The sequence below is a fragment of the Cicer arietinum genome, chromosome 4 (genome assembly GCF_000331145.2).
Source record: "Cicer arietinum cultivar CDC Frontier isolate Library 1 chromosome 4, Cicar.CDCFrontier_v2.0, whole genome shotgun sequence".
Classification (NCBI taxonomy): Eukaryota; Viridiplantae; Streptophyta; class Magnoliopsida; order Fabales; family Fabaceae; genus Cicer; species Cicer arietinum.
In genome coordinates, this window is record NC_021163.2 from 57,582,594 (window position 1) to 57,595,825 (window position 13,232).

General features: G+C 29.8%; 2 protein-coding genes, 1 long non-coding RNA gene and 1 pseudogene across 3 annotated transcripts in view; 1 reads left to right on the forward strand and 3 right to left on the reverse strand.

Moving 5' to 3' along the window:
- Positions 1-751: 751 nt before the first annotated feature.
- Positions 752-2,905, reverse strand: LOC105851995 (uncharacterized). The gene is made up of 3 exons (XR_001143783.3): positions 1,740-2,905; positions 1,290-1,449; positions 752-863 (listed from the first exon to the last, which is right to left on the reverse strand). It is a non-coding gene; the product is annotated as an uncharacterized lncRNA (long non-coding RNA).
- Positions 2,906-3,062: 157 nt separating this feature from the next.
- Positions 3,063-7,477, reverse strand: LOC113786328 (uncharacterized). Its single transcript, XM_073366905.1, has 4 exons — positions 7,105-7,477; positions 6,847-7,023; positions 6,646-6,756; positions 3,063-3,205 (listed from the first exon to the last, which is right to left on the reverse strand). The coding sequence occupies exons 1-4, from the start codon at positions 7,248-7,250 to the stop codon at positions 3,202-3,204; spliced, it is 438 nt and encodes a 145-aa protein (XP_073223006.1). The 5' UTR covers positions 7,251-7,477; the 3' UTR covers positions 3,063-3,201.
- Positions 7,478-8,188: 711 nt separating this feature from the next.
- Positions 8,189-10,344, reverse strand: LOC101511127 (rust resistance kinase Lr10-like; annotated as a pseudogene).
- A 177-nt stretch (positions 10,345-10,521) lies between these two features.
- LOC101509945 (rust resistance kinase Lr10-like) overlaps positions 10,522-13,232 on the forward strand; it is a 41,297-nt gene continuing 38,586 nt past the window's right edge. Inside the window, exons 1-2 of the mRNA XM_073366902.1 lie at positions 10,522-11,454; positions 11,659-11,691. Of these exons, the coding sequence (XP_073223003.1) occupies positions 10,548-11,454; positions 11,659-11,691 (940 nt within the window). The 5' untranslated portion in view covers positions 10,522-10,547. The remainder of the gene's footprint in view (positions 11,455-11,658; positions 11,692-13,232) is intronic.

A 13,232-nucleotide genomic window follows, 5' to 3' on the forward strand; every position in this document is an offset into this window, starting at 1 on the left:
GTGTGGGTAGTAATGTTAGTGGTGTGGGTAGAAACATTGATAAAAAAATTGTAAATTTTTTTTTTGCTTTTTTTTCTCTACTTATCTCCTCTGCTAAGAATATTTTTTTAATATATTCTTTTTGTTAGTTAAAAAAATAATACATAATTTCTAAGCAAGGATCCATGTTGTTGGAAAATAAAACTATTTAACAATTTGGTTTTGAGAATCATTGCTTGAAATAAAACAACATAGAAGTGTCACATAGAAATGAAAAAGAACATAGCCAAATTAAAAATATCATCTTTATTATCTTTTTTGATAGACATTCATTGATGACTACTTTGGCGCTAATGTAAATGAAAAATGATTATTGTTACGAGAAGTTTCAAAAAAAAACAAAAACAAGAATTTTATGTAGCAGTGTCACATTTTCAAGTTACAATGACCACTCACTCTTCCTTTCATATATGTTTAGTAAGAATCTAATTGGTTAAATTTCTTATTTTTATGCATTATTCTCTTTTTTGTTTAAACTCTTCCTAAGAAATAGCAATGTTCAATGTATATTTATATATCATTCACACAAAATAAAGTTTGGTGAAAATACTCAATAAATTTTAAATTACACTGTACTCTCCTCCTAGCTTTAAATATAAAGCAAAAGTATCTAACTTCAAGTTTATTAAAATAAATAACAAAGTGCAATTAGTTTTCTTTGATCTCATAAATTAAATGAAGAGTATTTTGAAAATAATAGTATTGAAATTTAATTAAAAATTACTTATAATATACAAAATTCTTTATACAATATCATTACCATGTTCATAATTTGCTGGAGCAAGACATAGAACATTGGTCGGCTCACAAGTGATAATTGAGACCTAAAAGAGAAAATACATAAAAGTATAAGTAGAATACTCCATAGTTTAAACTATTTCTACAATCCACATAATAGTTCAATGAATGGAAACAAACATTAATGGAAACTCAAGCGTACAAATATAAAAAAAATTAAAATACTCCTCGAATAAGAGCACTGTAAATGGCTTTGCATGCTTTTTACATGATAAGGTAAAAAAACAGCGGTCCTTTACTATATTGATAATTCAAAATAATACAATTCACACATTAAAGATTCCAAATCCGCCTCGATTTTTCGGTACTAGCAAAGGTGCACGCACTAGCTCCAACTCCTTCAAAATTTAACTACGGTTTTGAACTTTGAAATGGTAGATAATATTTTCCAGCATTTGGGTAAGTGAAGTCCTCAAACATCTGTGATGAGTCTATTCAATAAGGGCTCATACCTTTCTATGCAGCTCCAACAGATGTGCATTTTCAACTTTTAGGCCTTGTAATGTTTCCTTTGGGATGTTTTTGCAAACTTTTGCTATTCCTAAATGGTATTGGACCAAAGAAACTTGATAGAATCTGATTTACTTGAAGGATCTGGACTAGATTTGCTTCCTACATGAGAGAAATTAAATTAGAGATGTTCCATTAATTAATTTCTACAAGATATATAAAGTTGAAGTATGAATCATGTTTCCATTTATTATGAGTATATGTTGCAAGTTTTAACAAAAGGAGGCTTCAGTTAAGAATATGTTCTCTGTAGTTTGTGGAAATCTTGCTTTCAGGGCTGTGCTCATCTCAGCTTATATATTTCTAGAAACATAGAATGCTTTGAGGCTATAAATAGTGTTTGATAACAAATGTTGCGCGTATTAATTTGAGTAGAAAGATAGAGCAAGTACCGGTTACAGATGCAGGAAAATAGTCATTTAATCACCTGCGGTTTGAATATCAAATATAAACTTGACACACAGGCATGCAAATCACTGCAAAAATCGCACAATGCAGGGTATCCACCAAAAATAAACAATATTAATGACTCCTAGGCATTCTACAATAAAAGAGAGAAGCTAATTAACCGTGGAGCATCAAAACAATACTATAATGTGGAGTAGAATAACTATCACTACTAGCACTACTATCATCCATCCAAGGATCCAGGTCTCTCAAATTATGATAGTTGCACAAACAAACTTGGAATTCTCTTAAATTTGGCACGTAGGCTTATTTCATGTCATTTTTTGATGAATCTTGTTGAATTAATTCAAACAATTTGGTAGTGACTAACAACAGTAATCTCTTTTCACTATGAAAAGATCTTTTAAGACATCAATTTCAGCTCATATAAGTCTGATACGCACTAAATATGCAGAAGACCAATTATGCAGCAAAAACAGAATTCATATTTGATCACTTGTTTTGTGTTCGTAAGTTGTGATGAATGTAGGTTATTCTTTATTGACCATTCTTAGCCTTTTATTAACTCTCTTCCACCTTCCTTAGAAGCAAGGTTCAAAAAAGTATACCTCACAAACATCTGCACTGCCACTCACACAAAAGTAGAATCTTTTTAATTTCACTTCATGCATGTATGTAACAAGTTACCAACTTATATCTCTACAATGAGGTCCACTTGATCCAAATACAACACGCCTTCCAAATTTCGATTGCTTGTTAATACATTAAATTAAGCAAGCATAATTGAGATGAAATAAAATGCATAAAATGTTTTCTAGATATTACACCACATAATTGGCATATTCTTGTTACCAGTGTTGCTAATTCCCCCATGTACAAACCAGTGTTCCAGTCACCATGCATGTTCTTTTGGCTCAAGTAAACCATTCAATCCTATTGCAAAATGTCCTAGCATAGCAGCTACATGTTTTGGTTGATCTAAGGAGATACACCAGATCACAAACTAGCAAACTTATATCCATGAACCCCATCAGATTTCACATGTATTCTACCTTTGTATTTGTAAAGATTCCAAAACAGTATATCAGGAATGGCAGCAATGAATCAAAAAGAATAGTCATAAACCAGAGTTTATGGTCTATCAGTTACAACAAGACAATCTGATTCCTCCTCTTGGTCTCAATGAATATTACAATGAAATTTTCATCATATAGTAATAAATTTTTATCAGAAACAAGTTTATCTTTGCACATACTATCAATAATGGTGCTGTACATTACCACATTAGGTTGAACCAATTTCCCATCAACTCGTCTCAGCAACTCTAGAGCTGCTCTTGTTTCTCCAACTTTACATAACCCATTGATCAAAGTCCCGTAACTAACTTGATTCAACTGAAATCCTTGTGCTACCACCTTGTCATGAAAGTGCAATGCTTTATGAACCTCACCTTTAAGACAAAAACCCTTGATGAGTGTGGTAAAAGTTATTGTATCAGGATGATAACCCCTTTTGAGAATCTTTGAGAAAACAGAGAAAGCAAAAGTGATATGACCCAATTGGCATAAACAATTGATTAAGAGATTGCAAGTTACAAAGTCAGGGTTGATTCCCCTTAGTTCCATTTGTTGAGAAAGGGAAATAGCGTACCTAGGGGTGTTCATGGTGCAAAAACTGAACCACATTAATGGTTTGGTCTAGTTCTTCAAAATCACTTTCAAATCAAGTTCATTGCAGTTTTAAATTGGATTGTAACTGATTTATAAATATAAAACCACATTAATATTTTGAACCATTCCTGGACTTAATCATCATTTCACACAAGCATATTAAATTTTTTAAAACCACAAACAAATATTAAAAATTTATGTGGTTTACCGGAAAATATAAAACCACATAAATTTATACTGTAGTCTTAAAACCACAAACAAAATTTCATCTTTCAACCAAATTTTCCGGTAAATCATTCCTGGACCATTAGAATTTTTTTTACGTTTTTCAGTAGTATACATTTTTAAGTCTCTATATGAATAATTTTTTTAAAAGTTTTTCGGTAGAAACATTCTGTACGGAAAAACTTTAAAAGAAACTTTCGATAAATCTCAAATTGAGTTGATAAAATAGTAAAAAAAAATCAAAGATTTGACACTTTTAAAAATGTATAAAATGTAAAAGTATAGGGTAAATTTTTTAAAATGTTGAGGCAGGGAGAATAAAGTTGGCCTTTTATTAGTGCCATCAGAATATGGTGGGAGTGGTAAAAGCTGAATTACATGGCACAGGAAGAGCTGAGTAGATTTTATAAATAAAAAAATCTAAACCACACTAATTGGAGCGAATGAAAACACATTTAACATCATAATTTTCAAGACATAACCTTTGATAAACACAAAATTGATAATGACAATAGTATTGGAAGTCAATGGGTTCTATTCATAAAGTAAAATAATAAAAAGCTAAATATACAGAAGTGAAAGTTTGTCTTGTTATATATATCTATATGGTAAAAACATTACGGGATTCCTTTAGATGTTGGGGGAGAAGAATTGAAACAAATTAAAATTGAGAAAGAGAAACTAGAGCAACTTTGGAAAATTGGATTTGTAAGTTATCTTTGAATAAAAATGAAGACTGGTCTGCGATAGTAATTTATTTTATATTGATATGACCATGTTGTGCAAGAGCCACGAAGGTCCCAAAATCGTACATTAACATCGATAATCCATGTCATATGACTTTAAACAGCAATTTGCAACCAAAATCATGATCGTATTATCATGAATTTTGAAATATCTTCTACCCCTCATGATTCAAATAGGAGAGTTGTTCAAAACTTTGGAATAATATATTTTTTATTGTTGGTAAGGTTGTGATGATATTGAGATTATGCTTGGTAATTAACATTTATTTGATTTATGAAAAATTACGTCGTGGAAATCAAGAGATCAAAGATGTGTGAGATATATGTCCTTACTAAGAGAGGAACGATATATGGATGAATGAATGATTGAGTAACTAGAAGAAATTTGACCTTTTTATAATAGTGGCACATCATACTATGATGGAAGTGGCAAAAGCTAAATTATATGCTATAGAAAAAGTTATTTGTGGACATTAAAATTAGTAGGACGGATTTAATATATTATAAATAAATTAAATTTTTTAATTAATTTACTAATTGTGTATATAAATATTTCAAAATTGTTTTTTTATTTAATTAATATTTTAGTTATCATTTATATTTTGTATTAAAATTTATATACTAAAATGATACAATTATTAAAAAAAAATTCCATTAAGAAATTGCATTCGTTTATTTTTTAATAACAAATGAATAATTTAGTTTAATAAATAATAAAATAATTAAAAAAACTAAATTATATTAATAAAATGAAACAAAATACATGTAATAAAAAAATACTTCAAAATTAATAAAATTGAGTAGACGTGTCGAAACAAACAACGTCATGTATTATTTTAATAACCCCTCTTATTTTACCGATAAACTAACAATTGTTTCCTACTTAATGCAATGGAGGGAAGTTGAAATAGGAAGACGTTAAAATAATATAACACCTTATTTATTTTGACGCATTTAGTTACTAATATTAACTTTCATTGATTTTATTAATATAATTTAGTTTTTTTTTAATTATTTTTAGGTGGTCGCATTCCCGTCATTTTCGACCTCTTAAAAGTTAAAGAAAGTAAGATATTTTACTATATAAATTCAATGTACGGTATAATGGAGTGTTTTTAATTAAGAGGGATATGAATTAAAAATATCCCTATAATACTTTTAATTAGTTTACTATCATGAAAGTATATTTTTCATTTATATCTCTCTTAATTCAAAACTCCATTATACATACGTTCAAATTTATATATTAAAATATTTTGAAGGATTTTTTTTTTTAAGGTCATTTTGGGGACGCGACCACCATTTATTTATCTTTATAAAATTATTAATTTAATAAACAAAAAATAATTAGAAAAATGAATTATATTAATAAAATCAAACAAAATACATGTAATGAACAAAAAAAAACTTTACAAACAACTTGTTTTATTATTTTAACCGTTCCCCTTATTTTGTTGATAACTCAGTACTTCGTTAACAACTCCCTCCAATTTTTTGTCTAGATAAAATAGGAGTATAAAATAGCAGAAAAAGTAGGAAAAAGTTGTTAAATAAAATTGTTAATTTATTGACAAAATAGAATAAAGTTATTAAAATAATATATCCCGTTGTTTCTTTTGGTACATCTAATAACTTAGATATTTTTTTTGTTGCATTAAATATATTTTGGTTGATTTTATTGATATGATTTGTTTTTTATTTATTTATTAAACTAATATTTAATTATTTGTTTTAGAAAATAAAAAGCAGTAATATATCACGTTGTTTCTTTTGGGACGTCTAATAACTTTGATATATTTTTGTGTACATTAAATGTAGTTTTGTTGATTTTATTAATATAATTATTTTTTTATCATTTTTTATTTATTAAACTAATAATTAGTCTTTTGTTATAAGAAAAATAAAAAATAAAAACAGTAATATATGGTCGCATCTCTGTCTTGTAAAAATATAGCATTTTAATATATAATTTTTTAAAATAGAGCATAGTGGAGAATTTTAAATGGGTGTGCATTTTACAGCGCTTTTTTGAGAAATGCACACCCATATTTGAGAAAGCGCTGTAATTTGAGAAAGCGCTGTAATATATATATAAAATGCACACTTTAGCACCTCTTTGAGCTCGATAAACTTTTAAGGCACTATCGAATGAATAAATGTGATTATTAGAGCATGAACAAACACATTATATATATATATATATATATATATATATATATATATATAAGAAATAAATGAATATTACTTACGTGTCGAGCATAGTCTTTATTTCGGGGTGATTGCTGTAATTGCCGTGCACGGGATCCAAATAGTATATAACTTCAGAGACCGCATTGATTGCAAATAGCACCCAATGTGCCCTACAACAACAAAAAATTGGTTAAACAATTTTGTTTATACACAACTAATAAATTAAATTCTCATCAATTAAAAAAGATAAAATTACGTACCCTGAATTATATGGTGCCAAGAACAATTTATCACTTTCTATATTTCCTAAAAACATATCTACAATGTATTTCTTTACATTGTCTGGATCGAGTTTCCACATCGACATCTTATGTGGAGACAAGAATGAGTATTTATTTGACAATTTCCTCGTGCACACGACCTTCTCGTACAAAAACCTTCAATGAAAATTTTAAACTAGATTAATTACCAATACATTTAATTAATTACAAATAAATGCAATTAAAAGTATTTTTTACCTTATGTACAAGCTGATTACAGTAACACTCAGCTCCTTATGTTCGAGAAGATCGTACATTTGCTCCTTTTCGAGGTATTCAATATACTCATCTCCAAAAATGTCTTTATTCATGTGTACGATGGGCGAATCGTTGCTGCTGCCCATGTTCCTTTTTATTTGGATGTCAAGACACGCCCCGTATTTACCAAGGCGTGGCTGACTTTTATTAGGAGCAGCAGCAGCAGCGACCGATTTTCCCCGATCCAGATTTTTTGTTGCTGCAAGTTTGGCAGCTTTATTACCCTCCAGCCTTTGTAGTTTGGCAGCCCTATTAACCTCCAATTTTTGAGGTTTGCTGCCTTTTTTTGGCTGTAGGGGTGGTTTATTTATTTGGACCTACAAAAATGAGGTAAAATGTTAGTTTATTGAATCTGAAAAAATGAAAAACCTTAGGCAATAAATGTGACAAACCTTTTCGGGAGATGTAACTGATTTGTCCTTGGGAATCTTTTTTTCGAGGGCAACAAGGTGTGTGGGCCATGCCACGTAACTGCCAATAGCGTCGCTTAAGAACTTCATATCTCCATCGTTGTCCGGTATGGGCAACGGTGCAGTTGGTTCGAAAGCAACCGTAGGCGATACTTTGACATGGCCCGCGGGGATCGGAATATTGTGCAATACTTCTCCCGAAGTATTGTACAATATTCCTTTTCCCACCTTCCGTTGAGTCGGCGAGGACAAGTATAGGACACATGTAGTGACACCCTACATCAATAGTTAAAACATAAGTACAGTTAATATATAAGTTTGTTTAATACATAAGTAATTACATAAGCAAGTAAGTAGTAAGTAATTAATTACCTCGGGAATACTCTTCAAACCGACGTTGCAACTCCCGGTTTCACTCTCCATTTGTATTTCAGGTTGGAGCTGAACCGGAAGTTGCTTGTCTTTATTCGTATTCACCAAGAGTGCCACTTGCTCCGATAGGATTCTGAGCTTCTCTAATACTTCCTCGTTGGAAGGTTTTTGGCGCTTCTCTTGAGGAAAAAAGCTTTTGGGAGTTACGCCAAATCCTTTCCCCCTCACTCGACCGGAGGTAATAGGCTAGTCTAATTCTTGAATCACATCTAGCTCTAAATTGAGACATCCAATAGCAGAATTTGTGCTTGTATTAGTTGAAGACGAAGCAATAAAAGGATTGGAAGGAACTTTTAACTTGTCTCCATCTCCTTGCAGCATCTGCACCACAGTTTTCATGGAAGGACGATGCATAGGTTGCCATTGGATGCACCAAAGTCCTATGATTGCCAATTTTTTTGCAATTCTAAAATCTCCATCTTCATCTATAGAGATTTGAATGTCTCCTCCTTCAAGCAATGTGTGGATCCAATCTGGATATAGAACTTGGAAATTTTCTTCACTTGTGGTTGTCTTAGTAGATGTATTCTTTCTTCCTCCAACAATCTCCAACAACAACATACCATAACTATATATATCAGACTTATAAGATACATTTCCAAAGTTTCTAGAAAAAACTTCAGGCGCCATGTACCCTAATGTTCCTCTAGCTACAGTCATAGATACAATACTTTGATTTTTGGAGCACAATTTCGCCAAACCAAAGTCTGATATTTTTGGAATGAAATTGTCATCTAACAAAACATTATGAGGATTGATGTCAAAGTGAAGAATTCTTTGATCACAACCTTGGTGAAGATACTCAATTCCATTGGCTATACCTATAGCAATATGTTGCAACTTATCCCATCCAAGGAAACTATCTTTGTTGCTGGGATGAGAAATGAATTTCTGCAACGAACCATTTGGAAAAAAGTCATAGACTAAAGCACGGTGAAATCCATCAGCACAAAAACCAAGCAATCGAACAACATTAACATGATGAATTTTTCCCATAGTTCCTACTTCATTTATAAACTCTCTCCCATCTCCCTCTGTATTATTAAGAATTTTTACAGCCACTTGAATTTGACTCGACAAATTACCTTTGTAAACAGCTCCATGAGCTCCTTCACCTAACTTTTCCCTGAACTGTTCTGTAATTCTCTTGATATCAGCATAAGAGAATCTAGTTGGCTTTGAAGCTTTGTAATCGTTCAAAAAGTTTTCAAGTCTAATTTGATCTTCACCTTTGATCCTAAAATAGAGGTATACTCGAAAGATAAGACCAATCAAAGTAACCATGACAGTTGAGCCAACAATTGCCCCTGCATATTCAACAATATTCAATATAATAAATAAAGCAGAAATAACAATAATAATGGATAGAATTTAGTGAAGGTATATTCACCTGTTGTTGCTAAAATAATGGATGTGTGCTTTTTTGATTTGTTATGTAGCTCCTATTCTAAACATTGACTGTCAAAATTTGTTTCGGACCACTTTAATGATAGAACTGCATACTGTACCCTTAATTCACTGGCTAGTACTGGCAAACCTTTATCAAACATTCTTGTGCATTGTAATAAGTCCAATTCGACGACGCTTTCGGTCGAATCTGCGAAATAAATGGGACAGGATAACATGTCTTGTTTATCGTAGTATGTATATTGTTCGAAGCTTTTGAGATGGTGTTGATGTTTACCAACTAAATTAGAACAGTTGAAAAAAGTGATGTTGTTGGAAAATGGGTACGGTGTTTCGAAAGGAAAAAATAATGAAAAGTTGTTGTCTAAAAAAAGATTAGAAAGACAGTTTTGTGGGTGAGATAGGTATAATCGTTGAGATTGACAATCTATGTCAATAACGTGGAATCTTGTTGGATTTGGAAGTGAGGGAAATTCAATAGTCTGATTAAAGTGATTAGAACAAGATAGACGGTAGGGGCATATAATGGATGACTTATTGCTCTGATGACAACTTCCAAACTTCATAAGCAAAAGTAGCAGTAGCAGTGCTAGCAATATTGTCATTAGTGACAACTTCATATAAGCAACTTAAATTGAAAGCATCGTTCTTAAGAGTTTCCTATTAAATAAGATAGAGTTTAACAAAGTGTTTATATGTGATACATGCTAATTTTGTGGAATTACATTAAACTCAATTTAAATTTTAAAATAGTATCAAATTCAAAATAAATTATTAAAAAAAAAAAGTGCAGGATAGATTAAGAATTAAGAATAGTTCAAAGTCCATGATGATCATATAAATCGCAACGTCATCAAGAGACTAAACATAATTGAACCATTCTTCTTCCCCTCTATATTAAAAAATGTTTTTCTAATAAAAAGATGCTTGACAGATTTTTTCTACACTTGAACAACTACTATTTAGTCTATAATAACTATATCGGTGAAAGTCAAGAAAGATGGCTAAAAGACTTTGATGCTGAAAATGACAATTTTGTCCTCATTTACATGTTTTTAAGATAAGGTTGACTCGATAGAGAGGCAACTAACTTAAATATTTTTAATTTTTAAAAATTATATATTTGATTTAATCATGTGTAGAGAAAAATCCTTCTGCTCTGTGGAATCATTCTTATGCTTCCTTCAAATTATGGTAGTAGTGCTGCTTCTACTTGATGATAAAACATGTGATGCAATTACTAATAACAATACAAATTGTCCTCCTTCTTCATGCGGCAAAATGAGAAACATAAAACATCCATTTCGACTCAAGAGTGATCCAACAAGATGTGGTGATAAGAGGTACGAGTTATCATGCGAAAACAACATGACAATGTTAACTCTGTTTGAGGGAAAATACTATGTGAAGGAAATAAACTACAAAAACTACACAATTCGGTTAGTTGATCCAGCAATTGAAGAGGGTACTGATTGCTCTTCCATGCCTCGCTATTACTTATACGCTTCTAATTTTACAAGTAATTACAATCCTAGCTACCTCGGGGATCAATATCGAACCTTCCAAAACAGAATAATTGAGACTGCTGATTATTTAGCATATTTCTATTCTGATGAGTTGCCAATGTTCCAGCACGTAATTTACATGAATTGTAGCAATCCTGTGCGGGATGATCCGGTGTACGCGGATACAGCTTCTTGCGTGAAACTGAATTCTGAAGGTTATGTTTATGCTATCGCTGGGGACTTGAAAGTTCAAAACACAAAAGATGACTGCCACGTGGAGGTTGTTGCCGCGATATCTTTTTTTGATTTTAATTATAGTCATTATGGAGGGGCATGGGACATTCCCAATCGAAAGTTTTCGTACGGTGAAATTCATAGGATGTTGGTCGGTGGATTTGAGGTTTCGTGGATGAGCGGTCCTTGTGAAGAGGTTTGTAACATCTCAAATTGCTTTTTAAGTAAAATCACTGGAATTATTCAATGCACTGATTGGGCTGATCACTGTGTAACCACACTGGGATTTCATGTCAGATGTGGTAAGAACAACTTCACCTTTTTTTTTTTTTTTATTTTAAATTAACTGAGAGTTTTACTTTTATTATATTTGACAATTAGTTTATAATATAAGTTTTTTTTAATTTAAATATCTTTTTAAAAATAAAAAAAAAAAATAACCAAAATATCTTTAAAAGTAGCTCTTGTGAGAACATTTACTCATTTTTTCGTTGTTTTAATTTTAGGAACTCCATCAAAGCTGCGAATGTTTGTCGAAGGTATAAGGAGAAATCTGTCCTTCTAACTTCATTATATTACTTGCTCTATTTTAATATAAGTATTGTTTAACATAACTAGAACTGTCAATTTGACAAGTCCCCTAATTATTGGTCTCAGTTCATATTTTGGAGGGGTCAAAAAAATTATTAATTTAAATGGTCTCCAGAAACAAGGCCCAAACTAAAAGCTTCCTAAAATTTTGTGGGCTTAGGGGGCCTATAGGCCCACTTTTTTAAAAACAAAAATCGATTTATTTTTTTGAGAAATAAAGTTTTTTAATTTTTTTCACTGATAAATTTTTTTTCATTTTTTTCTATAAACTTTTTAGATTAATTTTCGATTTTTTCTATAAAAATTTCTGATTTTTTTTCTATAAAAAATGTCCGATTTTATTTTCTGATAAAAAATGTTCAATTTTTTCAATAAAAATTCCCGATTTTTTTCGATAAAATTTTCTGACTTTAATCGGTAAAAAATTTCTGATTTTTTTTTGATAAAAAGTTTTTGATTTTTTTTCAATAAAAAATGTGCGATTTTTTTTTTCGATAAAAAATTTCTGATTTTTTTTTCGCTAAAAAATTTCCAATTTTTTTCGATAAAAAATTTCCCATTTTTTTTTCTATAAGAAGTTTCTATTTTTTTTTTGATAAAAAAATTTCTTTTTTTTTTAATACATTTTTTCCAAAAAAAAATCTGAAAATTAACAAAATATTTTAGGCATAAAGGCCTCTCTTAATCCCCATGAAATAATAGATCAAAATTTTAAAAGAATTATTTTGATAAAGAGCTTAATAATAGAAAAAAAATTAATAGACCTTGTAGTTGGGTTTTTTTTTACGGTTCTAAACACAATAAGTAAGAGTGTCGCAAATAAGACAAATGCTATTTACAATCACATATAATATTCATATGTTATTTGCTTCAATGGATATAATTCATCATGTATTTCATATCTATATCCGTGCAGTTTGTTTATACAGGTATTTAAACGAATTTTTAAGTATTTATAAATATTAACATACATTTACGAATATCGTATTTTAAATAAATAAAAAATTAATTATGTACAACTTTTTTTTTTGCAATTATATTTAACTTTTTCTCATCTTTTATCAACACAAAAAAATATTAATGCATAAAAATATTAATACATCAGTAAATAAATAAAAAGCATCATAAAATTCTATCATAAAAAAATTATATTGTTACATTAACACATAAACATTAGAACACAGTAATTTATTAATTTAGTATGGATACAGATATTCACAAACACAAATAATAGTATATTAATTTGTCTCTTAATTAATTAACTAATAAATAATCAAAATATTCGTTAATTTTACTTTTATTTGTGAAGAAGATTTAGAGTTTGATTTCTTCTATTAACCTTCTTCTTTGACAAATTAACCACTAAGCTATACTTCTAAAAAATAAAAATAAAAACACACACACACAAAATTATAATAATAATAATAATAATAATAATAATAATAATAATAATAATAATAATAATAATAATAATAATAATAATAATAAT

Bases quoted from the DNA above. Each gene is read 5' to 3' on its own strand.
- LOC113786328 (XM_073366905.1), bottom strand. From the start codon at position 7,250: ATGGGCAGCAGCAACGATTCGCCCATCGTACACATGAATAAAGACATT. The intron at 7,024-7,104 runs GTAAAAAATACT...TTTTCATTGAAG, and splicing joins GTAATCAGCTTGTACATAAG to GTTTTTGTACGAGAAGGTCG. The intron at 6,757-6,846 runs GTACGTAATTTT...TTGTTGTTGTAG, and splicing joins TTGGCACCATATAATTCAGG to GGCACATTGGGTGCTATTTG.